The sequence below is a fragment of the Clytia hemisphaerica genome, unplaced genomic scaffold (assembly GCF_902728285.1).
Source record: "Clytia hemisphaerica strain Z4C2 unplaced genomic scaffold, Clytia hemisphaerica genome assembly, whole genome shotgun sequence".
In the NCBI taxonomy this organism is placed as follows: domain Eukaryota; kingdom Metazoa; phylum Cnidaria; class Hydrozoa; order Leptothecata; family Clytiidae; genus Clytia; species Clytia hemisphaerica.
In genome coordinates, this window is record NW_027104074.1 from 75,455 (window position 1) to 103,151 (window position 27,697).

The 27,697-nt window shown below is 34.4% G+C and overlaps 1 protein-coding gene across 1 annotated transcript; it reads right to left on the minus strand.

Moving 5' to 3' along the window:
* Positions 1 to 93: 93 nt before the first annotated feature.
* Positions 94 to 26,587, minus strand: LOC136812513 (tryptophan--tRNA ligase, cytoplasmic-like; the record flags this gene model as incomplete). Its single annotated transcript, XM_067069009.1, is given in 9 exon segments — positions 94 to 1,567; positions 4,581 to 4,721; positions 4,860 to 5,033; positions 5,247 to 5,362; positions 13,527 to 13,627; positions 13,866 to 14,051; positions 19,366 to 19,485; positions 22,739 to 22,847; positions 26,418 to 26,587. Coding segments are annotated over 9 exon segments (1,303 nt in total), but the record flags the coding sequence as incomplete, so codon positions are not given.
* Positions 26,588 to 27,697: the final 1,110 nt, after the last annotated feature.

Here is a 27,697-nt window from a genome sequence, read left to right on the forward strand (position 1 = left end):
TTTTTTTGAATCACCCTGTATCTTGACAAACTTTCCACTCGTATATTTGCAGATCTTAAGTTAGGAGGGAATGCAACTGTCAATTCATATCTATTTATATTTCCTGCATCATATTGAGTACGAACAAATTCTTGATTTAAATTGACCTTAGAATCATTGTATATTATAACTTCATCAAAATTTTTATTAAAAAGTGTCAATTCCAATGATAAAATGACAAAAGAAAGTGTCATTATTTTTCTAGCTCTATAAACTCCATAAACTCTAGCTCTATAATCTCTATGAATTTTTTTAGGCTATAATGCCTGTCAACGTATATCCTTCTTTACAATAAGCATCACTTGCAGTATAATCAATATTTTTCGAGGAATTTGTTTGACGATCGTTGTGCCGTCAATATTTTTATAAAAACGTGTCATGTTGTCAGTCAATGACGTTGACATAGTACTAATTATTTTGGCTTTGCTAGCCAGCACCTTACCATTATCAGGGTCTTAAAAGCTAATAATATGTTTGGTACTGGTTAATCTGAAATTTGTACTTTTGAGCTGCATTAATAAAATTTTAAAACTTTCGGTTGCCGTAGACTTCATAATATCTCACCAACTTTTCGAAAGTGCCAACTCGCAACTTCTGAACTCGAAAAATACCCTGCTTCGTATCAAATACAGAGAATGGTTGATCCCTCCACCAAATAAGACAAAATTTAAGTTGCATTTCTGCAAGTTTGTTTTGCATGTAGTAAAATAGATTAATTATATACCCCGAGAGAAAAAATTTAGACGGAAGTCGAATTCCTTGCTTTTAGGTGTCAATGGATGAAATATAAACGACAATGAAGAAAGAGTCCGGTATGTTTGCGAGTATTTCGAAACTTTCGGCGAAAGATACTTTTTCGAAGATTACGCTTTATTATTACTTTTGACAGAGTTAGTTAGTAAAAATCCTAATAAGCCGGTCAAGAAAAAAGCCTGGTAACTGTAGCAACCAAATGTACATTACGATCCAAAAGATATCATAGCAGGAATTCATACGAAAACGAATACACATTTTTTAAATAAGCAACCAGGTTGCCAAGGCTCAATAGCTCTTATTAGCCAATTCCATCAGTATCTCCTCAAGTAAAAGCTTTTTAAATGACCGGGCAAACGATAGCCCTTAATCCAATGAGCTTAAATATGATATAATATCAGGGGTGGTCAAAGCAGACTTTTCAGAAAATGTGCTAGAATGCTAAGCAAACCCAGCCCTGACTCAAAAATTGGAGTTGCTTATTAAAAAAATGCGTATTTTTACTCCAGACTCCTTAAAAATTAGTTCACTCGAGAACTAGAAAATGAAATAAATAGAGCGATAATCTAAAAACTAAAAAAAACTACTTCTACTTTGTTTTCGTATCTAGTTGATACTGTTCGCCGAACTTCAAGGGTTTAGGAGTCATAAAGTCTTTGACATCTTGCTCCGTTATCACCTTCCTCCTTTCGATATGTTGCGCAACTATGGGTTGTAACGTTTCGATCAAGATTTTTTTGATTTCACCAGTTAACAGTTTTCCGGACTCGTATTCCTAAATTGGGAAAAATTATATTTTATGAAATACATACTAATCATGTCTAAGAGATTGGGTTCAATGCCTCGATTTTTTTTGGTTTTTGTGTACAAGAAAGTCAATTAAAACAAGGGTAAGAACCCTTCTCGTCGACATCGGAGAAACATTTCATCACAACCGATTTTCATCAGTTTTCTATTTTTCAGGGTCTCAGTATCAGCTAAGAGCCAAAGGAGGATTTTGTGTAGATTTCAAGAAGAAATCGAATACTTTGGAAAATATTCCAACTAGCCGTCCCCGCGGCGTCTTCCAAGACGATTCCTTAGCATGACAAATGAACTCGCTCTCATTTTTGAGAAATTAACATCGTATTTTAACGTACGTGGTAAATGTCAAAGATTCACTATGTTCAGTGCCCTTAATTAATGCTCCATTCAACATACAAGAAAATAATATTTTTGCTCCGGCCTAGGAGTCGTTAATTCTCTCTTCCGACAACGGTCAAGACATTTTTTGTTTGTTTATCTAATCCGATGATCTGTTCCCATTTAACAAAAACGAATCACTCATTCCGATAATACTGTGATTTGATTGGCCGAAAGTATTTAGAAAAAGATGGCTGCCGAAAGTGGACTAGCTGACTGTGTAGCAAATACTGGCAAATCTCAGTGAAAAATCGATCATTTTCATCATTATTCATGATGTTTTGGACATGATTTATGACAAGTTTGATGCATACTGGCTCTCTAACAATGTGGAAAGACTTTGGAGAAATTTTGGCCATGAATCTTCAGCTGATCGAGTGTTTATAATGCATATAACTATGGTTAACTTCTCTTCTAGACGCACAAAACCAAAAAACTCAAGATTGATGGAAACTTTTTGCTTTGTTATTGTCGTTTTCATCATCGGCTGGCGACCGTTCCTTTTGATTTTTCAAACCCGAGACAGATTTTTTACAAACATATCACTATGAGAATTCAATAAACCATACTGAAACACAGTTCCTGTGTAAATTTTAACAAGATTGGAGAAATTTTCACAGTCAGACAGTGTTATGGCTGAAAATTATCATTTTTGGACTTTGTTGTAAATTTTCATCGCGGCTGGCGACCGTTCCTTTTGATTTTTCAAGCCCGACACAGATTCTTTCCAAACATATCACTGTAGGAATTCAATAAAGGATACTAAAACACAATTCCTGTGTAAATTTGAACAAGATCGGAGAAATTTTCACAGTATTGTGGCTGAGAAAATGATCATTTTTTGGACTCGTAATTTCAAAGGCTTGGGCGACCGTTCCTTTTGAAGATTTTTTAAACCGGAGACAGGTTTTTTCCAAACATACTACTATTACATACACACTATCGTACCATTTTATTTGATTTATCCTAGTCTCCTCCAAGTATTATCCCAACAGAATAATGCTTAGCTGAAAGCCGTGGCCTCTAATTTAGGCTATTTTTCTCCCGGTCCGGACAATCAAATCAACGGGCGCATCATGGCTTGGCTATTGGCTAGTTTTAGAAAATATAAATTTACAAGAACTTGGAAATATTGACTTCTAAACGTTTATCTCCTTTAGATCCAATTTTGTACTTTTTAGTCGGGGGATGAGTGGGGAGGGGGGGGGTTGGGTTGGCACTTTAGGCAAGAAATTGCATGTGTAATCACTTAAAAGAGCTAAACTTCCAGCTGGGTTTATTTATTCATTAAGAGTATTTCCCATACTCGCTCTACAATGAAATTATTACTTTGCTTTCTGATTATTAGTTTGTGGGCAACGTTCTAACACAACTCAACAAACTCATTCTTCACATCTTTTAATCTCTTAAGCCGGAGCTTCCAGCGCAGCTGGTTTATTAAAAATTAAATTGCAAAAATGACGTTGTATGAACTTAAAAAATTATATTCTAACGAATACCTCTTTTTACCTATGGTTTTCCGACGAATTTATTCGACGTGTGACCCGAGAACACTATCTTGGTGGTTCAGCTCATTAGTTGATCAAGTGTTCATGGAAGTCATTCTGTTCTTGGATAAAGTTTAAACGGTGCATTGTATTCCGAGGTAAAAGGAGACAAAGGACAAGTTTTCCTAAACCTTGATGGAGTAGGCGGGAAATTTCGTGGTCTGCGTAAAATCGCCGCGCCTGCATGTTTGCTAGCCCTGTATTTTACAACGCCATGGAAACAACCTAAAGCAAGTTCTTGTATCTTGTATCTAGCAAAAAAAAAACAACCCAAAGCAAATTGTTGTATTTTCTAAGGAAAATTAGATAACACACATTTCTTGTATTTGGCAAGGGAAACAACCTAAAGCAATTTATTGTACTTTTTAAGGAAAGTCCGCCAAAATAATTTCCTATATTTTCCAAGGAAAATTACTGTAAACAATTTATAGTATTTTCAAAGGAAATTAGATAAAAAACACATGGTAAGGGGAACAACTTGTATTTTTTTCAAGGAAAATCGACCATTACAAGTTATTGTATTTTCCAAGGAAAAAACTACGTAAAACAATTTTAATATGTTATAAGAAAATTATCTAAAGTACTTTTTTGCTACTTTCACCAAGTTGATTAACTAGGTTGTTTAGGTTGTCTCAAGAAAAATCATTTTCTGCCACAAAAAAATGTAAAAAAATGTTTGTTTTAATCTACTGGCATCGAAAGGAAATTTTGCATTGCTAGAAATCCACCATGATCAAGAGTTAACCAACTGAAAGATTAATACAGAAAAGGCGTGGGAAGGAACGAAAAAGCTTCATGCGAGGTTGGGTGAGTTCCAATTTAAAGGTTTTATAATATAGACAAAGTTAACACCCGTCTGGTTGAAAGAGTTCTGTGGGGGTACTTGAAATTTTCCAACAGATAAAACCAGGACCTTTAATGAAGAATACAGCAATAAAGCAGTTAGTCGAAACAGTGGCGATGAAAGAACGGGAGAAAATTTCAATTTCTATCCCATTCCAATTAAGCAATTTTTAAAGATACACTTTGTTACAAAAATATCTTCAATGAAGTTTTTACCTCTTTGATTTCTTGAAGTCGCTGGTCGTCTTCCAAAAAAAACTTGAGATATTGGTAACTAACATCAACGGAAGTAACTCCTCCTTTTTCCCTGTGCTCTTCCACTGTGTCTCGCCCTCCCGAGAAAGCATATTTATTCACCTGCAAGAGAGAACGTCAAAGTTAACAAGTTAATTTAAAAGACCTCCGATGTGGGTCCAAAAAAATTGTTGATCTTCAAAGTCAGAGAAAAAATCTCATTTTACTAAGACAATTTTTGCTTCAGTAAAAACTACGAACCTTATTTTTGATTTGTTTTGGAGTATCAGTGAGGAAAACAGCAGAGTTGGTGACGCTGGCGCTCATCTTCGTTTTGGCTCCTTGAAGGGCAGGCAAGAAGGTGGAGTGGATCAGCGCTGGCTTTATGTAATTCAATCTTGGAGCTACATCACGTGTCATTCGGAAATACGGATCCTGAGTAAAAACGCATCGTTAAGGTTCATCAGAAAATAAGGACTTTATAGTATAAGCATTTGATTCCAATTTCATTCACTCAAAATTATCATTTCAACAAGGTATTGCTTTTAATTTTAACTTTTTTCCATTGAAAAGTATGGAAACGAAATGCGTGGCCTGTCAAATTTAGACGGAAGAGGGAAAGAAAGAAGGAAATAAAATGACAATTACCTGATCGATAGCACATGGGATGAGACAAGGTATCTTTTGAAGTTTTGGACCAAACATTTCAGGGAAAGATGATGCAAAGCTCGGAGCCGCTTGGACAGCGGGAAAGGAAATCTTTCCTGAATAAAATTAAACAAGAAGAACAATATGAGTACTCCTTACCTGACAATGGAATGTTTTTTTTTTCTTTTTTATAAGATTACACATAGTGTGCACCCCCCCTAAATTAAGGGGGTTTTGTTGATTTGGGTTCAAAATCTTTAGGTGGGACTTCCGATTTTTTGGATTTCACAGGGGGGGGGGGGGGGGGGGGGGGGAAACAGGATTAGGTGGGACCTGATTTTTTAAGGTGGGACTAAGGTGGTTTGGTTGTAAAATTGAAACATCTCATCAACATCAATCAATGATATATAACTTTAGTAGTTATCTTTTACTATTGAAACCTAGTGGATAATCTTGTACATATGACCTGTATTATACTTGAAAGAAGACTTAAGTTTTGCTTCCTAAATTCTGCTGGGAATTCAAATTTTTCAAAATCTTGGTGGGGGATACTTTAACCGGATTAAATTTCGCGAGATTAAATTTCGCGAGCTAAAAAATCGCGAAATTTTCTGGATTTAATTTCGCGAGTCAGAGTTTTGAAATATTTCGCGTGGATTTAATTTCGCGAATAAGCCAGAAAACAGCTGAAAATAGCCATTTTTTGCCATAAATGGAGACTTGGAAATAGTTTCTCCGCCAAAAATACAATTTTAAAAGTTTTGTGGTGGATTTAATTTCGCGAATCAGGAATCTCACGCGTGTTCGCGAGTTTTAATTTCGCGAAAATGGCAAAAATTCGCGAAATCGCGAAATTTAATCTCGCGAAAATTAATCCGATTAAAGTATACTCAGTGGTGGGACCATGCATGATTGATTCTAGGTGGGGGTTTTAATGTGTGTGCTGGGACCTTATTTTTTTGGTGGGACCTGGACCCCCCCCTTACACACTATGTTATATAATTGTAGACAACTAATATAGAAAGTTGAAAATGTCGAATAAAAATTAAAACCAATGGTCTACAATTTCGATGGTCCAAGTAAATTATTTCTATTGCTTTTTCAAGATCAGCAGGCAGCTTCATACATCTAAAGATAAGTTAACCATGTGAATCTTGTCTTTTAGCCCCACCCATTGTGTTTAAAGCCCGAAGGGAGGGGATAGAAACGATTTTCTTAGATAAGAAATGTATGGAGTTTATTGACTCTTCAAGTCACAGTAAGCAGTTGAAGTTTGCAGGTTGAAGTTTTTCCGAAAGTCAAAGCTTCTCAAGATTCAAGCCATACCAAGTAGAGATTCATTAGCGAGGTTAAGCAAGAAGCTATCTATTACGTAAGGAATCTATTACGTGAGTTTTTAGACTGGATCCGAGGCGTTTTAGCCTGATTCCTAAAGCTTCACGGCATAGAGAAAAAAGAGGTTAAGCAAAAAAGGCGATCTATTACGTATGACGTAATGTTTATTTTTCCGTATCTCACTTTCGGCCCCAACTTCTAAAATTTTCTTCTTTTTTTATTTAGTGGCTTGGTCTATAAAATCCCCTTACTTTCAATTTTAATCTACTTAGTTTTTTCCCAAGACAAATGTTTTTCACAAAAATTAAATCTAGACAAGCATATTGTCAGAGTATTCTATTACTTTTACTATTATTCAACATTTTAGTAAACAAAAATATGTCTATGACTTATCATTTCAATGATCATAATATATCTATTAATGACTTAACATTGCAAAAAAATATATAATTTCATAACTTAATTCCTAGTTTACATAGGTACCAATCAAAAATTACTGCTTTATTTATAAACAAAAAAAATAATCTGTAAGAGTATAGTGTACAGCTATGTCATCCTTATTTAGCTGAATTTCTATGAATATGAATGCTTCACCATTACCAATAAAAACACTCTTATAAAAAAGTGTGCAAACCCTGTCTTGTGTTTCATACCTGGCAGGTGTTACTTCTTCTGCTTCTTTGCATTCCAAGGTACCGATATCACCTTTTTAGGAAGGAAGATGTCTCTTAGAATCAAACCAAACTTTCTTGAACGTTATAATGTAGAAGAAGTTGAAGAATGACCAGTCAGTTAACGAAGGATTGAGAACTCAAAGCAGTAGCAATTGTCCAGAAGATAGAGCTTTATATAACTTTGGGGAACGGTTTGAAGTCCAGCAGTTGTGTGTGACATCAAGTTTTAAGCAGGCTGATTTGTACGTACAATATATAGTTGACGATGAAGAGCAGCAGAAATTGGATCTCGTTGCTTAGTTGTAGCATTTGAAATTGGAAAAATAAATAAAGATTTCTTCTGTTATGCTTTGGCAGGTGGAGGGGTAAATTTCTTTGGGCTTGGCAGAGCAGTCTTTTTCTCGTGTTTGTTTCTTTGCTTTGACATATTATAACTTTGGCTTCTTCGCACTTGATGGTGGCACCACAGAAACACTGAAAAACATGAAAAAGAAATATGGTTACATATGCTGTTCATTGTAATGGTTACTTTGGATGTATTTGGACTTTCAGAGCATATAAAAAGCAAGATAAAAAAGAGAAGAAAAACGAAAGAACGAGAAAGACACTTCTGCAAAGATTATTTTATTACACTTACATCTTGACCTTCTTTTGTGCAATAAATCCTTTCACTTTGTTTGTATGCATCATATTTTCCATAGATGAGATTCAAAAAAGTTCTTCTGTTTTTAGTTTTCTGAGCTCTAACTTGTCAGAAATCAAAAAAAATTTACCAAAGTTTCATTTCTGTTTACATTTTTTTCGGGTGATTTTTGATCCTAAACGATTCAGCCCAATCTCCGTAAGGTAAATTTCCCGTGGATCATGCTTATATCCTAATCGATATCTATTACCATGGATTTATCATAGAACTGTGGATACACAACGAGCTGGTTTTTCATTGATTTCTCATGTTCTAGCCTTGTCCGCAGTAATGACATTATTGTTCACCCTCCTCCATTCACTAATAATTCTTCGTAAATTTTTTTATTGCATTTTTCATCAAAACACAGCTATACAATTCCCAAATGAGACTTAAAGATCTCTCAAGAGAGTCAAATGCTTCAAATTGATTGCTAATGATATGTCGTTATGACGTTTCAAGCTGCGAGAAAGATGCGACAAACATGCTATATATAAGAATTGAATGTTGACACCAGAAAATTTCAAACTTCCACCTCGCCAAAACCACCGTGCCACCGCGTGCCTCCAAAAGATTTTCATATCACTATGAAGCCAAGATACTCCAGTCTAACATATATCAATCCTAGCTCTTCCCGGGAAAAAATTGGAAAGATATTGGCAACTTTATTTTCAGCGTCATTCTAGGCTTTTTACTCAATTTTTCTTGTTTGATGAAGTTTTTTTCACATTTAATTTCATAAATGTATTCGTTAAGCTTTCTTGCTTTCATTTTCAAAGTTGCATCCGGTAAATATACAAAAACAAGAAGTTACAGGACTTTTTAGAAATGGGATTATTAATCATTTTTTCAAAATCAGGGACCTTCGAGCCGCCATGACAGTTGTCCTTTGCGGACAAAGCTAGAACATTGTTTGTTTTCTGAAACAATGGAAATACAATGGTCGCTCTCCACCGTTTTATTTGATGTTTATCCAGAGTTCTATGATAAATCCATGCTATTACGTGAGATTGGAGAATTTCGCGCAATAGATCCACTCCCCAAAATACGACGTACAGGTCAAATTTCACGGGACAGAGTTAGCCTTGAGATTTGGGCTCTAGCCCGCGAAAAACTCACGTAATAGATTCCGTACGTAATAGATAGCTTCTTGCTTAACCTCGCTATTGGTATAGGGTACAACCCCACTCGCTCAATATTTTCCGTTCATATATCCAATGGATGTGCCAGGCGAACAATTATATCACGGAGATAAACAATAATTTTGCGAAAATGCACATTATTTGCTGGTCGCCCTCGCTAATATTTTGTAATAATTGTAAGCTTGTACTTTAGCTTCGAGACTCCCGGCGGATGTTTTGACCAAGAATAATTATAATTTTTAAACTTCTAGTAGTCAGACGAAACGACTTGACATTGGGATAACCTAACTTCAGACATTTTCGACTTACCAATATATGAAACTTCTCTCACGACCTTATTTCCCATGCTAAACACAAGGCTTTCAAACTAAACACTTAGAGTCGAAAATTTCGCAAATTGCACGATTATTCATAGATGATAGATAGATCATAGAATGAAATACATAATAATAATATTAAACGATTGAAGAGGGTTATTTTTGCTCTTTTTGGTCATTTTTGGCTGTCTTAGACCTACTTTTCAAGAAAGATACGAAAATCTGAACACAGATTGCATGAATGAGGGCTGTGAAAATGTCAAAAAAATTAAGATATATCAGGAAAGTTTTTAAAATCTCAAAATTTTCTTGGATATATACACATACTTTTGAGACGGACTTTAAAGAAAAAATTTATTTTAAAATTATCAAATTTCTTTGTCAAAATAAATCTGCAAAATATTAAGAGCCATTTTCTGAGAGATCCGGGCAAAGTGAGGAAGTGATGTCTTCAGATTTTCCCCATTTTTGGATATTTTGCTCAGAATAATGAAAAAAACATCCCCTGAAAATTTTTCCGAAAAATTACTTCCGGTTGCTGAGATATGGCCTCTTGAAATTTTGGCCTTTTTAGTTATTCTTGGGTCCGCAAAATGGAAGAGCCTCTTTGAAATGATTTTTAGCCCATTTTGATCATAAAAAGGTTCCCATTTCTCCATTTCTTGGTAATATGGGATAAGTTCTACACAAAAAATAACAAGTAATACTTTAATGGACCTACCTATTTATAAAACGAATAATTAGAATTTAATGGAAGTAATGTATAATTTTAAATTTCGATTTATATATCTATTGGAACGGAGAAAGCAATTAAGAAACGCATCGATGTTTAACGGTGAAAGAAAAATCATGAAAATCTGTCGAGTATAAGTTGAAAAAATGAAGGAAAACCGTTTTACGCCGGTTTTCGGCTGTTCCGGCGATTTTTAAGGAGTTCCGGATTCAAAGGATGATTTTTTTGGAAATCAAACGATGCTAAGTTTTGGGCATCATCATAAAGAACATTTTTCTGTAAAGAAACAATTAAATAAGTTGAAAAAAAATGTGACGGAAATGTGAAAAATGACGATTTCCGGCACATTTCCCGGTTCTACAGACCGGAAAAATTTTTTTTTCGGCAAACGGTTTTCGACACCTTTTTCGGCAGTACTAATGTGGCATCTATGTGCAAAAAATCGCAAAAAACTAATGATAAAATCTCGAGAAAATCTCAAAAAACCGCTTTTTTCGGGACATTTCCGGTTCTACCGGCCGGAAAAATTTTTTTTTCGAAAATCGGGCTCCGTCACATTCGAGGGTTTATAGTAATGCACCTTTGTGCAAAAAATCAGAAAAATTGAATGAGCCAATCTCGAGAAAAGTTGGTAACTAACGAACGAACTAACGAACACGGGTTAATTTATAGGACCTCCACCCCACCGGGGTAGGTCCAAAAAATGAGGTTCTGAATATTCCTCGGTATCTAGAAATCATAGGCCGAAACCACGTTTTCGCCAAATTTCTGCCCTTTTTGAGACCAAAATATCTCACATGGGCCTCACTTCTACAATAAAATGGCTCTTAAGGCACTGGATACTGTATATAGATAGAAATGCAAAAAGACCAAAAAGACCAGCCAGAAAATATCTGAAGTGACTCCCAAAAGTGGGGACAAAAAAACTCAGAATGTGGAAAAACACTCAGGAACTTCACAAAAAAGAAAAAAAAGTGGTATCGAAAATAACTATAAAGTGAAAGTTTGCCTAAATTTTAAAAGCTCAAAGTATATATTTTGCTATATTTTGGTCATTTTTGGGTGTTATTGTCCTACTCCACAGGGCCTGTAACTTTTTATCTTAGCAAGGAGAAATTTTTGAGGAATTTAATTTTGCGGTTAAATTCCACGAAACACAAATATTCTCACCTATTTAGGGAGGAATTGGCCATATTTTAAACAAAAAATCCTCTCAACCGCGAAATCAAATTCCGCAAAACTTCAGAATTTTGAGCTGTGAACTGCACAATTAAATTCTGCAAAAACTTCTTTCCGCAAAAATTTCTTCCCTTAAGAAGATTCTCATTACCGCACTAAGATTCTTGTTATTTTTCCAGAATCTTTGAAAGGATAATCGGGAATGATAATCTTTAATGAAATTGCCTAACTTTCAGAAGCTTGTTTTTCAACTACTCTAAGTCCTGGTCTTTTTTCACTAGAAAAGTGGCAAAGGAATCTTAGTGCGGAAATGAAAATCTTATACAAAATGACGGATACGTTTTTAAATCAATGACCAATCAATTGGTTCCCATATAATCAATACCGTAAATTTGTCTAATGTTGACATCACTCATCTAATTCCAATACCCTTTTTTAAACCTGGGAATAATAAAATAATAAAAGGTCGGAATCGCTGATAAAGGCAAAGGGTCAGAAAGGAAAACATCTTTTTTAGGGATGTTGACATCAGGCTATTTGTAAAAAAAATAGCTTGGTTCCTGTCACCACGACTTTGAAAAGACAAGTCAGTTGGTCTTAGACCAACTTATGGTTGGGCAATCGAGCCTATTCTAAAATTTTGAGCATTCGTATCATTGACTGATTGAAATGATTGATTGGATTTGGGGCCGTTTAACAATCAATCTGTCTTAGAGCTTAGAGCCTGAATAAGCGATCAGCTGGTATGTAATTAAGCTTTCCCTAATCCCATCCAGTCCAGACCTGATGAAACAAACTTGCCGAAAATTGAAAAATTGTACTGATCGAACCGCCAACACATTGATCAAACTTGAAACGAACACTCACAATTTTTTTAAAAATCTTTGAGTTCAATTAATTTATTTACTTGAACTTTAATCGTTCAATGATAGATGGAGTTCAAATTGTTCAATTGGTTTTTGACAAGTTCGATTGATCCGGGTGGTCTGGCTTTAAATGTCATTAGATTATCGGATATTGATTATTGCTCCGATGCCCAAGTACCCCCCCCCCTCCGGATAACCCCGGCCATAAATCCCTCTTTTGAAATACTTAATAACTGATAATCTGTTATACACAACTAAATCCCACACCTATCTATATTTCTACCTGTAAAAAAGATCATACCTGCTGTGTTGTTGTAGTGATATGGTGATGTTCAAGAGCAACTCTTTATTTGCAAGATTCCTACCACTTTATTGGTGCATTTACTAACTACACAAACATAAAATACTATGCTAAAAGAAATAAAAAACCTCTTAAATACTCTAAAAAGCACAAAAAGTACAAAAAATTCAAACAAGCAGCAGCCTGACAGCATGCTGAAAACCGCCATATTTAAAAACGAGCACTGTTTACAAATGTTTGGTTACGTATACCTGGACTTTGCGGACTGACAAAACGTTGGATTTTATCTTAGTGAGTGAGTGAGTCGATCTTTAGGATATTCGAGAATGTTCGAGAAGTTTCTAAATAACTTTCGTTTTCAAAATTTTTTATTACACCGCCGCCGCGAAAGGCTATCGTAATACTTTCGCTATGCGAAATTAATAAATAACCATACCATTATGAATGTTTTCGTAAAAATAATAAAAGAAAAATGACGCAAACTTAATCACTTAATCACTTTCCTAGAAAATTCGCAAACAATTTTCTTTGCAAAAAAGTTTAGTATTTTGATGCTTTTGATTCAAGTTAACATCTCAACCTTTATCAGAAATAATTGTATTGTCCTAAATTTTTTGCCAACGTCAGCAGTTATGATTGATTTTTCGAAATCAGCATCAATAGATTCCATTTTTTGGAGTCTGAGATTTGAATGAGAATTTTGCCTCCATAAAGTTTTATGCTTCGTACAAGTTTCAACAGCTTTTCAATACAGGACCAGGCATACTATGTAAAAAGAAGTCAGTCATCATCAAAAGTTCAGAAGCTTCTCACCCCCAATTCGTAAAAATCCCGAAACCCCCTATCTTTGAGCATTGAAATTATAAAGTAACCAAAAAAACGACTTTGAGAGACACTTCTAATTATGATTTTGATAATGGGAACAATCTTTAGCCAGTTTTTTTGGAGCCAATAACTAAATTACTTATTTGCGCTTTTGTTCGCCAATTCCCTAAATGATAAATTGATTACTTTGAATGTCATTTCAAAGCTAAGCAATATAGTTAGTTACCTATTTTATCACTGTCTCCGAAACCGAAAATGCCTTTTACTTGATTGAAGGTGACATTCCTTTGTATTCGTAATATATTCTTGTAGAAAGCAGGAGAAGATCTAAAAAATGATCGATGACATTATTACAAAAGATACAAATACATGTGAATTATTTCTCACTGAATTATCCTCCAATCATACTTCTTTTAATTACATTTGAAGCGACAATCAATCTCCTTGATTGAAATCACAAACTACTGCCTTTGGAATTGAGTAAGATTTTAAGAATCATACATTTGACATCACATGGACACATGAAAAAACAATTCTACGTATGTAAAAAGCCCGAAAACCTTACCCTATAAAGTCCATATCAGAAAAAATAAATGTATTCTCCTTATCAAAACCACAAGCTATTATATCTTTCACATTTTCATAAGCAAGTCTGTTGGCTTCTTCAAGCTTCAAGTTTTCTTTCCATAAGAATTTTTCATCATCTGTCAATTGGATGACAAGAGGAACCTTGAAAGCATCTTGTAAATATCTAAAACGAAAATTTGATGAAATGGTGTTCTTCTGTCGATATTCGTAGCAAAGTTTGTAATTCTAGTGTATCCGGAAAAAAAGCGGAACAGAATTTCATAATGAAAATCCACATAAAATGGTGTGATGTGAAAAATCTACCCTGATTTTTCTTAAAATATAGTAGTTAAGGCCTCCAGAACTCATTGTTAGGCTTCCTCCTTCGATTAAGCCCGCAAGGTCTGGCTGCTAGCTCATAGGATAAAGTTATACCATGAATTGTTATGAGCTGATGGCTTGGTTTCTTTTTTAAATAGTTATTTTGACTACTTTTGAAAAGAAATCGTTCAATGGGCTTTTCCAGAAAAAAATCGTGCACCCCCTGTTGAGGAGGTCCATTTCCGTTCCAAGGGGGTAAAGTTTGCCATGCAGTGGAATTCCATAAGGGTAGACGGAAATCCGTCAAAAATAAGCGGAATTCCAAGGGGGTAATGATTGAAAATTTGTAAAAATTCGGAATTCCAGAGGGGTATGATCCTAAAATTGCCTGGAATTCCAAGGGGGTAGGTCACAACAGGTTGGACCTCCTTAGCAGGGAGGAGGGAGAGCTTTTAGACAGCTCAAGGATTGTTTCCACGAAGGGCCACTACGAACAGAACAAGAACAGTAACAAAAAGGAACAGGAAAATTGGATTTTAAATAATTGGAGAATTAGGTGAAAAAATGTTTTCTTGCTCTACTCATGAAAGACACAATCAGCATCACGGCACAACATTGTAATTAGTAACAAGTAAAAAAAAACTCTTAATAAGGCAAAAATAAAAATATAACTCTTTAAAGATAACTTTTATGTACAAACAGTATGAAGTAAGCCCTGAATACTTATGTATCAACTACTAACGAGTCTGCGGCCGGGCCAGAAAAGATTTTTTTTCATCCGGCCGGTTTCCGGAAACACTATATTTTTTATTTTCGCCTAAGTGAAAAAGTCAAGTTTTTGTAAAATTGTGCTAAATAACCATCATCTTCATATCAATCAGTGCATCTTTAATCTTCAAACTGGTAAATAATTTTTGGCAAGTCTATGGTGTCCTCCAGGTCTTCAGGTCTCCCCCTTCTGGGGTCTTAAACCCCCCCGGTCTTCTCTACCCCCAACTACCCTTTTTCCGGGGTTCGCTCCATTGGAAGAGTAATTTTGTGATCCGACGATTTGCTATATTTTGCATAATAACTTAATAAAAATAACAATTTCCTGCAATGAACACACAAATGCTAGAAATATAGACACATAATCAATCATTTATTTGAAATATTATATCTAACTTCTGCAATTTCTACCCCACTTCCCATAAAATATCCTGAAATCTCCCATTTGCATTAGTCCCCCATCAAGGTAATAATATTAACTTTTTTTATTATAGAAGTATATTTCGCAGGTCTATTGACCTTTATGAAACAATCTCATTTAAGTTTACAGTTTATCAATAACGGTCTTTTTACATATTTTCTTTAAGTAGAGCTTAGCCCGAGGGCTACCTCTCACTTTCCATACGCAGCACCCATCCTTCTCATCCTTCGTTTTCTCTTTAGCTCGATGAGATATTTAAAGTCTTTCGATTGTTTAGTTTTTGGTAAAATTTATAGCTTCTGTATGTTTTTCTTATTATTTTTAAAACAGACTTTTTATATTTATGTTTCTGTTTTATTTTCCTTAATCTTTTTGCATTCTCCTACTCTTATGTGCGTGATTGTATGATGAGGGGATCATTTTGCAATTTTTGAAAAAAAATCACACCCATATCACTTTATAATGACCCCCCCCCCATTTTATGACCTTTATGCTACGAAGTGCCAAAATTGGCCAAAAACCTTCATTTTCCTAGGGATTTTTAGCAAAATCAGGTCAATAGCACTTAATCATGACCCCGCATTTTGTTAATTTCTATCTGGAGTACCCCCCCTGCTTATTCCACCCCTATAATTAAGCACACAAGAGCATAAAGTATATAAAGCTTTGAAACCTCGTCGAAGTGTTCAAGAAAGAAAACATATTCAAAGTGCAATTGACGAAATGAAGTCCACTTGGAATAATAAAATTGAATCCAACAAGCAACATGTTGAATGGACCTACCTAATGATTAACATTAGATGAAAATAATAAAAAAGTGACAATAATTGTACAAAAATTCAGAACGGAAAAATAAAGCTTGTGTTTTGAATAATGTAAAATGGTAAATAGGAATTTCCCCAAATACAAAAATCACTTAAACACTTCAGGCCTAAAAAACCTTTTAAGCAATCTTTGGCCCAAATTTGCCTAAAAAAATTTCCTTAAAAATCTGGCTCCATCACATTTTGGGCATTGCCATTTTGCATCATTGTGCAAAAAGTCAGAAAAAAATTCAAATGAGTCAACATTGAGAAAAGCTATTTTTCTTATTTGGTTAAAGGGAATTTCCCCAAAATACGAAAATCCTTTTTTTAAGGCGAATAAGACTTTTCCGGGAAAAAACACTTCAGCCATTCTTTAGAGAATCTTGCCCTCCATTTTTGTACAAAAAATCAGAAAAAAGTAAAGACAGAATTTTGTACAAAGTCCAAAAAACCCTATTTTTAGGCAGTTTTTGGCACAAATTTGCCCAAATATATATTTTTTTCGAAAATCGGTTTCAGTCACATTTTAGGCATTGCCATTTTACATTATTGTGCAAAAAATTAGAAAAAAAATAATGATCCAATCCTGAGAAAAGCTGGTAACAGACGGACGGACGAACGAACGAACGACGGTTAATTTATAGAACCTCCACCGGGGTACCCGAAGGTAGGTCCAAAAAAAATATGCGTAAACAATAATGACACAAGGCATATCTTCATAAGTACTAGGCCACTATCTTCCTCCTACAGTGTTGGACCACCAGAATGCAGGTCAAATTTACATTTACTCTCATTTCTTGTGTTTTGCGAATAATCTAAAATAGCGATTTCTAAAAAAGTGTTAGCTATCTTAGATTTTCAGAATTTTTTTTCGGATTGAATTCTACTTTTTATCGTTAAAATTCAGATTGTAGAGTGTCAAATTGTGTCAAAATACAGGTTTGAAGATTGTGAACAAGGTGAAAAGGACTATAATACTCGGGAAAAGCACTTTGCTGATTCAGTTCTCAATATCTACGACTGATCAAAAACTGAGTTACAAGATCATTTGTTGTCTTTACTAACTTTGTCATTGAGAGGGTCAAACATGAAAGTTCAAAAACAGTAAAAAATTGGTGAAAAGTCTTACCACCTTTTCTGAAGTTCTTTTTATGGAGAATAAGCATCTCCGTTGAATAAAAATTATGAACAGGAAAATAGAAACATCATACACTTAACTCAAACACAATCGGATTTACAACGTTTTAAAGTTTTCAAAACTACCCCAAAATGCGATATTCAGAAGTGACGTACGTATTCAGTACTTTACGTCAAAAAAGTCCATAACAAGCAACATGCTGAATGGACCTACCTAATGATTAACATCAGATGAAATTAAGAAAAAAGTGACAATAATTGTACAAAAATTCAGAATGGAAAAATAAAGCTTGTGTGTTGAATAATGTAAAATGGTAAAAAGGAATGTCCCCAAATACGAAAATCACTTAAACCATTCTATCATTCAGACCCAAAAAACCTTTTAAGCTGTTTTTGGCCCAAATTTGCCCAAAAGAATTTTCCTTAAAAATCTGGCTCCGTCACATTTTGGGCATTGTCATTTTGCATCATTGTGCAAAAAATCAGAAAAAAATTATGAGTCAACCTTATGAAAAGCTATATTTTCTTATTTGGTTAAAGGGAATTTCCCCAAAATACGAAAATCCGTCTTTTAAGGCGAATAAGAATTTTCCAGGAAAAAACACTTCAGCCATTCTTTAAAGAATCTTGCCCTCCATCTTTGTACAAAAAATCAGAAAAAAGTAATGACAGGATTTTGCACAAAGTCCAAAAAACCCTATTTTTAGGTAGTTTTTAGCCCAAATTTGCCCAAATATATTTTTTTTCGAAAATCGGGCTCCGTTACATTTTAAGCATTGCCATTATGCATCATTGTACAAAAAATCAGAAAAAAATAATGAGTCAACTTTGAGAAAAGCTATATTTTCTTATTTGGTTAAAGGGAATTTCCCCAAAATACGAAAATCCGTTTTTTAAGGCGAATAAGAATTTTCCGGGAAAAACCACTTCAGCCATTCTTTAGAGAATCTTGCCCTCCATCTTTGTACAAAAAATCAGAAAAAAGTAATGACAGAATTTTGCACAAAGTCCAAAAACCCTATTTTTAGGCAGTTTTTGGCCCAAATTTGCCCAAATATATTTTTTTTCGAAAATCGGGCTCCGACACATTTTAGGCATTGTCATTTTGCATCATTGTGCAAAAAATCAGAAAAAAATAACGAGTCAACATTGAGAAAAGCTATATTTTCTTATTTGGTTAAAGAGAATTTCCCCCAAAATACGAAAATCAGTTTTTTAAGGCGAATAAGAATTTTCCGGGAAAAACCACTTCAGCCATTCTTTAGAGAATCTTGCCCTCCATCTTTGTACAAAAAATCAGAAAAAAGTAATGACAGGATTTTGCACAAAGTCCAAAAAACCCTATTTTTAGGTAGTTTTTGGCCCAAATTTGCCCAAATAAATTTTTTCTCAAAAATCGGGCTCCGTCACGTTCTGGGCATTGCCATTTTGCATCATTGTGCAAAAAATCAGAAAAAACTAATGAGCCAATCCGCAAAAAATCAGAAAAAACTAATGAGCCAATCCTGAGAAAAGCTGGTAACAGACGGACGGACGGACGAACGAACGAACGGACGGACATGGGTTAATTTATAGAACCTCCACCGGGGCACCCGGAGGTAGGTCCAAAAAGTTAAAATGTAGGTCTCAATTTATCAACTTCACGAAAATTTGAAAGTACAGATACCCTTGACTTTAACAAATTCGTAAAGAAGATGCATCAGCGTATCTTTCTGCGCTCCTTTTTGTCGACTTATCTTTTAACCCAGCGATTAACAGTACAGAAACAGTGGGAAATTCGAAGGGAAAAAGCCCTGTAAAATTTCTTATAAACCCAAAATTATCAATTAATCCTCGTCCAATCAGACTTTTTTACGAGGAAACGCTAGCATTAATGAATCTGGCTGATTGAGAATCCTTTAAAACTTGTTTGTGACTAGCAATCAGCGATTAACGTCAAACCTGCATTTTGGGAGCCATTTACTGTACATTTTCTGTAAAGTCTGACACACGTACATGGAAGAAAATTTACATAATGTTTCTCAGGTAAAAAGGATGAGACTTACTTGGTGAATATAAAGGGGATCAAATGTCCAACATGAAGCGCATCTGACGATGGTCCACGTCCAGTATATAAATAAAATGGCTTCCCTTTTTCAACTGTTGACAAGATGTGATTCATGTCCCTAAAAAAGAGATTGGAGAGCTTTAAAAATTGCAATGATATGGAATATTATTGGGAAATCAACCATGCCATTTTCTTACTTCGAAAAAATAGAGTTTTAAAAAAGGTAGCACACCACTCGCACATACCACTCGCACATACCAAGCACCTATTGTTCCCAAGTGTCCCCGAGGTCCAGATCCAATTAGTGTGGCAGTCAGAAGCTCAATTTTCGAGAAACAACTTTTTCGATATTCAATTATACTACTCTTAAAGATGTAACGACCAAACAGGAGTCGGAGAAAATCCTGATTTTCTTCAACCTCTCAAGCCTTTCCCAGTTGTTATTTGAAGATAAACAAACTCACATTAAAAACAAAACAAAAACAAGCTAGATGCTGAATGGACCTACCTGATGATAAAAGTTAGATAGCAATGCGAGGAGAAAAAAATCGGTCAGAAAATATAGCGTTTAGCGAAAATGCATAACGCAATAAATTCATCAATGATTGTTGATGGGGGGAGAGGGAAGGGTTGTAGGGAAAAAATAAATAGAAAGTTCTGGTCGCAAAAATTAGTTTTATTGACAATTGAATCATGCTTGAAAAAAGGAAAAAAATCTAATGAAAATCTGCAAAAACGGCGAACTCAGCCATGTTTTGAGCATTGCAAATACGCATCTTTCTGCAAAAAAATCAATCAAATGTAAAAAAATCGTTTTTTGCGGCATATTTCCGGCATTTTCGGCCGGAAAAAATGTTTTTCGAAAATCGGGCTCCGTCACATTTTAGGTATTGTCATATTGCATCAGTGTGCAGAATTTCATAAAAAAATATAAAGTACAGAAATCGAGAAATTCAAGAAATACTGTCTTTCCGTCGAAAATAGGTTGTTTCGGTGATTTTTAAATAGTTCCGGCTTCAAAAATCAATTTTATCGATAATTGAACCATGCTTGATCGTGGAAATTGCTATTACTAATGTTTTTGTGTGAAAAAACAACCAATTATAAGGAAAAAGTCCAATGAAAATCCAGAAAAACGGCGATTTCCGGCATATTTCCAGCATTTTCGGCTGGGAAATTTTTTTTCTCGAAAATCGGACTTGTCAATGTTTTGGGCAATATTAATACGCATCTTTGAGCAAAAAATTTGAAAAACTAATGATAAAATCTCGAGAGAATGCCAAAAAACCGGCTGGAAAAAAATGTTTTTCGAAAATCGGGCTTCGTCACTTTTTAGGTATTGTCATATTGCATCAGTGTGCAAAATTTCATAAAAAAATATAAAGTACAGCTCGAGAAATTCAAGAAATACCGTTTTTCCGGCCAAAATCGGCTGTTCCGGCGATTTTTAGAAGGTTCCGGCTTCAAAAATCAGTTTTATCGACAATTGAACCATGCTTGATCGTGGACATTGCTATTAATAATGTTTTTGTGTGAAAAAACAACGGAATATAAGGAAAAAGTCCGATGAAAATCTGCAAAAACGGCGATGTCCGGCATATTTCCGGCATTATCAGCCGGAAAAGAACTTTTCTCAAAAATCGGACTCTGCCATGTTTTGGGCACTGCTAATACGCATTTTTGTGCAAAATATCTGAAAAAACTAATAATAAAATCTCGAGAAAATGCCAAAAAGCCAGTTTTTCCGGCATATTTCCGGCATTTTCGGCCGGAAAAAAATGTTTTTCGAAAATCGGGCTCCGTCACTTTTTAGGTATTCTCATTTTACATCAGTGTGCAAAATTCCATAAAAAAAATATAAAGTACAGCTCGAGAAACTCAAGAAATACCGTTTTTCCGGCGAAAATCGGCTGTTCCGGCGATTTTTAGAAAGTTCCGGCTTCAAATATCAGTTTTATCGACAATTGAACCATGTTCGATCGTGGACATTGCTATTAATAATGTTTTTGTGTGAAAAAACAACGATATATAAGGAAAAAGTCCGATGAAAATCTGCAAAAACGGCGATTTCCGGCATATTTCCGGCATTTTCGGCCGGAAAAGAATTTTTCTCAAAAAATGGACTCTGCCATGTTTTGGGCACTGCTAATACGCATCTTTGTGCAAAAAATCTGAAAAAACTAATGATGAAATCTCGAGAAAATGCAAAAAAGAGGTTTTTCCGGCATATTTCCGGCATTTTTGGCCGGAAATGATTTTTTTTCAAAAATCGGGCTCCGTTACATTTTGGGCATTACCATTTTGCATCATTGTGCCAAAAATCAGAAAAAACTAATGAGCCAATCTATAGAAAAGCTGGTAACAGACGGACGGACGAACGAACGGACGGACGGACGGACAAAGGTTAATTTATAGGGCCTCCAGGTAGGTCCAAAAATTGTTTAAACTCAAGAAATTCAAGAAAAACGGATTTCCTGCTTGTAATTTTATAGATAGTTCTTTTCAACAATGGCCAACTTCAGATATTAAAGGAAAATTTCTAATCTGAAAAAACTTATACCGAATAGGACGACTAAGTGCAGTCGTTTTGCAAAAAAAAAAATACAATACCAAAAATTTAAGGGCTGATTATGATTCTGACTATAGTCGAAAAATTGGTTTTTGGGATTGAAAGTTAAATCTTTTGTTTTGGGTTACTTTTAACAAATCTTTAAAAATCGTTTTTTAATAAAATCTGTTTAGAGTAGAATTCAATTATAAAAATGACTTCAATGATCGTCGATAAAATGACAAAAATCGTCCATTCTTTTATAAAAAGTGCTAAGTTTCAATGGGGAATCAATCTTTTTGTTTCGATTTTTCTTAAATAGTCCGCAATGAATTGTAATCTAAATTTTTCGGAAAAGTTTTCTAAGTTGATGTATCAAAAGTTATAACTATATTTTTCTATAAAAAATTTGCGAAAACCATTATTTTTAAGACTTTGAGACAAAGCCTTTCCGAAAATCAATTTTGTGCCGGTAAAAGCACCATCCACCATCTACCGAAAAATATTTCAAAAAAATCTTTTTTCGCAGAAAATAAGGTCTTCAAAGTTGAAATCTGTTGCGGGAAGTCTTCATTTTCTTCAGCATCAATTTTTTTCATTGCGATTTTCAAATGTTCAGATTCGAGGATACTTTGCCTAACAGAAAATGTATAACATGAAAAAGTTTTGTGGGCTACATCAGGCAGAAATTGTGGTCAGAGCCCTTGAAGTAAATTTTGTTCATCTTTATAACGTCCACTAAATAGGTATATCTAAAGCCTTTCATTTACATTTCAATTAACAAATTGGACTATTCATTTGAAAAAATTTAAAGATATTATACCGTTGAGAAAAGAAGATTCCTCTTCTTAAAAAGCGGTGAGCTTCACATCCTGACAGTCTTTCGATTTTCTCAATCTGCTCCTGTGAGACCGGTTGACTTCCAAATTGCTCTAGAAAGTACGATAGCGTGAACAACTAAAATTTATATCAAAGATAAGCGAAAGTTAAGTGAAAACCTCAGTCATATGAGAACTGCTACAGGGATATTATTGCAATCAAGATTTAAAGCCGAATAGCCTCAGAACTTTGCATTAGCATTTACCTTAGAATGAATCTATTTCCAATATTAACACATTTTTGACATTTATATCCCTTTTAACGTCTCAGAAAGGAACCTGGCATTGGTTCCTTCGAAATAAGTTTTTAATAGCTTTTACTACTTTTAATCGCACGCAGGGGGGGGGGTCGGTAGTAAAATCTCAGACATAATGACGTTTACTACGGTGACTGGTGGTGTGACAAAAAATCGAAAAAAAATTTTACTACCCAGGGTAGTTAAATACTAAAAGGTGGTCTTTTTAATGGCAATTTTAGCTATTTTTTGTAATTCTTTAATTTTCTGGATGACTTTTCTGAAAAAATATAAATTTTATAATTTGAAAAATTTTTCTGTGGAGTTGTTTGCTGCAAACAAAATTCTCGAATTTTTTGTCAATATAAAAAGACTTAATTCTAAGGGAAAAACATTAATTTTTGCACTACGTGAAAAATGTGTCACAGAAATAATCATTTTTTAGCTTTTTTTTGCAAAATCAGTCCGGAAAGCAACCAAAAAATAGGTGGTCTCCATGACAAATTGTCCCAAAAGCTTTTACTACCAGGGTAGTAAAATACCTCTTCCAAGAGTCTGGGTGGTGGTATGTAAAAATTCGTAAAAATCCTTTTACTACTCATATATGTCTGAGATTTTACTACCGACCCCCCCTGTCGCACGATGAGTTATTTTTTCTTATTTGGCGCCCCTTCAAAGAGAGCAATTAATTGTTAATTGAATCCTGCAGAGAGCAATTAATCGTTAATCACACTCTTCGCTGCTGCACCGATGTTTACAAAATTGATTCAAATGTTTTTTCTTACATTTTTTTTTTCATCGAACGTTTTAGTTGCATTCGAAAATGATTTTGTGAGAAAGAAAATCCATAAACAACAATAAAAGAAAAACAGAGAGAAGAGAAAAATATGAAATTTTCAGTGTAATTTACTTTCCTAACGGGGAAAGTAGTCAAACCCGTTGTGCGCGATTAACTCGTAATCACATGATAACTCGTACAATTCGAAAATTGCACTCGTGATTTTTTTGCTTCGAATTTTCCTCGTCCTTTCGGACTCGGGAGATTAATAGTTAACAAAAAAGTCACTCGTGCAATTATTCTCAAATTGCACTCGTTATCATGTGATTACATATAGTCTAATTGCAATATTTTCAAAATAAAGCGTAAACGACTTGAACAACAACTTGAATTGGTTTTGCTCTAAATGGCCCAATTTTAGCCTTCACTTATCTTAATTTGAGTCATCCAGGAGTACACTCTCTGACCTCGGATATTGGGTATCTTAATGGGCACTTCGTGAATGCGGGATTTTTTGGATCATGATCTCAATGCATTTCTAGCGTTTGGTATGTTTTGGTGAAAATGTACGAAATGCACAGGACTCTAATGAAATTGAGAATATCTTGAATATTTTGAAAATTATCAGCATCCTAAAGGGGAACCTTAGCTGTACTACACTGACGTCAGAGTGTAATTCGCCTTCGGTTTGCCTTAAAATTTTATTTTACTTACAACCCCAATTCTATTCCTGCGACAAAAAACATATCTTCCTTCTTTTCGAGCATAAATTTCATACAGATTATTTCTCTGATCAACAAATAATAATGCAGAAGTTAAGAATTTCGGAAAAATACAGTGAAGATATGTAATATATGTCGCATTGTAACATGAGACATTTATAATTGATATCTACGTGACGTGACCATTATAAAACAATCATTCAGAACACAAATAGTGACGATCTATCAAAATTAGTCGTTTGTTTCTTATAAAAAAAACGTTTAGAAACCAAAATTTCATGCTCTTGAAATATTCTTTCATATTCGAGACTTCGTGAGCAAAAAAAACATCTAACTCATCAAAAAACTGAGTAATTCGGCTAAGAACGTTGATGTATGCTTATTAATAGTGATTCTTATAGATAAAGGTGCGTTTTTTGAGCCGAAAAATTATTTTTTTACAAAAATCTGCTTGAGCCGTCTTTTACCTACTTTACTTTCATGCAAAAAATCTGAAAAAAAACAATGATCCAATATTTCACGAAGTCCAAATACCCTTTTTTAGCCGTTTTTGGCCCAAATTTGCCCAAAATTTTTTTTTTTGAAAATCGGGCTCCGTCACATTCGAAGGTTTATAGTTATGCAAGAGCCAATCTCGAGAAAAGCTAATACCTAAATAATTTTTTTTTTTTTTATCCTTCGAGTTATTTAACTCTAAGGATAAAAATCCACACCCAGCGTGTAAAATTTACGAAGGCACGTGTTCTTGCAGATTGAATTATATCGGCGAAGCCCAACGTAATGTTGAAACCAGGTGGTCAGAACATAATAACTTTGAGCCGCATTAATTGCCCTTAAGAGACCACGTCTTAATGACCAACTCGACTCTGCTCGTTTAATTCTTTTAATTTTTAATTCTAATTCTTTTTAGAAATGGTGTAACATAGATTTTAATAGAAAAGAGACATTCACATATCCCGTGAGAATGGGATGAGCTGGAGTTTTTACAAGATACTTCACTGATTGGTCATTTAAAGTGATAGAGATGACGCGTTCTTTAGAAAAAGTAATGAGATTCTTTTATTACATCTTAACGACCAACCAAATCAAATAAGAGCTTGTAAAAACTCCAGCTTATCCCGTGAGAATGCCTCTTTTCATTTTTAATAGCTTTCTTTTATTACTTTTTAATGATTTTAGACGAATAAATTTGTAACTTTTTTGATTTTCAATTTTACTATTCTATAGCACTGATGATGGACAGACAGAAAAGCTTTTACTAATTTTATAAATGTTGTTGTTTTTAATTTTTTACCTAAGTAATTAATAATGTGCTTATAAAAAATATCGAATTTGGCCACTTTTTCTATAAGAACTCATCAAGCAACTAAAATTTCCTGTCTAAACACACATATTCTTCAAAAGTAAGCCATCATGAGCAAAAAAAACATCTATCTCATAAAAAAATTCAGTAATTTGACTAAGAACATTGATGTATGCTTATTAATAGTGATTCTTATAGATAAACATACGTTTTTTGAGCCAACAAATTTTTTTTGCAAAATTCTGCTTGAGCAATCTTTTACCTATGATGGTATTACTTTCATGCAAAAAATCAAAAAAAATTTATGATCCAAACCCGTTTTTTAGCCGTTTTTTGGCCCAAATTTGCCCAAAAGATTTTCTTTTCGAAAATCGGGCTCCATCACATTTTGGCCACCACCATTTTGCATCTTTGTACCAAAAATCAAAAGATTCCTATGATTCAATCCTGAAAAAAGTTGGTAACAGACGAACGAACGGACGGACAAACAAACACAGGTTAATTTATAGGACCTCCACCGGGGTAGGTCCAAAAATACAACCTTTACTCATTATTGAATAATCGTTTTATAATTCAAATACTCACCAATGAGCTTTCCATAATCTATCCCCGTGTTATCTTTGGCTTCAACTGTTTCAATATTGACAACTTGTTCTTCTACTTGTTTGGAGCCTGATTCAGCAGGTAGCGTTGTTGCAGCTTCCTCTCCCAATGTCATTTTCCGAACTTGTTTGTATTCACTTCCAATCGAATCTCTATAAAAGAAACTTCAGGTTACAAGAAGAGCATAAAAACAACTGTTTTTAGAAACTTTTTAACATTTTAATAAAATATTTTTAACGAGGTTGAATATTTTACATGGAGATGCTTTCTTTAATAAAAAGTTTGTTGCTAAGCCTTATATTTACAAATCTATGTGCAAAAATTGAATAATAAAAACCCAGCATTAAAACAATAACTAACACATTAATTGGCCATTTTTTGAGTGCAATGATTATTTAAAATGACATCCTGTCAGCAAAATGTTCATCAATAAACAGCAAAATGGATAAAAGACCCATAGTATGGCCCGTACATACCTCAAACATTCAGGTCATGTTCAGGCCAAAATAAATAGGAAAACATTCTCTTAGCCTGATCTTTGATGTTTGGGTGCCAAGTTCCGGCCGTAAAATTTTTGGAGTTTTGTCTTTCGAAAACCTGGCCCAGGTTGTCTATTGATAGACTTCATGCTAATCAGGATGTTGTGTTGAATAGTTAGAAGCTCTAGCATATTAAAACAATGATAGTTACATAGTTACTAGAGATCTATGCTTTGTATTTACTAGTGTTATCCCATGGCTTCTAGTGCAATACGAGAAATGTTTTACGAGTAATATTTTTCTACACCTTAAAGCAAGGAAAAATATCGGTTACCAAATACCAAATACCAGAAAAACTGACCTAAACCAAAGCACAAAAAGAATCGCGTGTGAATCGCGTGTTTTAATAGACCTTTTCGCCTTTCCATCCGCCATCTTGAATTGTATGCAAAAACACAGCAACGAAAAAGCCGTGGTTGGATTTAGTTGGAAAATATGCAAAACATATGCAAGTTTACACATAGATTAAAAAAAGACAACAAATCATCTTATAAAGAAATGTTAAAATCTTTAGAGAGCAATGATCGATGGAATTTCTTGATCCCAGGCTTTTCCAGGATCAAATAAGGTCGAGAAGGACGAATCGCACTCACGTAACAAAGACAAAGCGTGCGAAGCACGCAAAATTTTTACGAAATCTTAGTAAAACGCTCGTCAATCTCGTATGGTGGGCGAAAAATTGCGCGCGTCAATTATACTTGATTCTATAGAAAAAGATCTAAG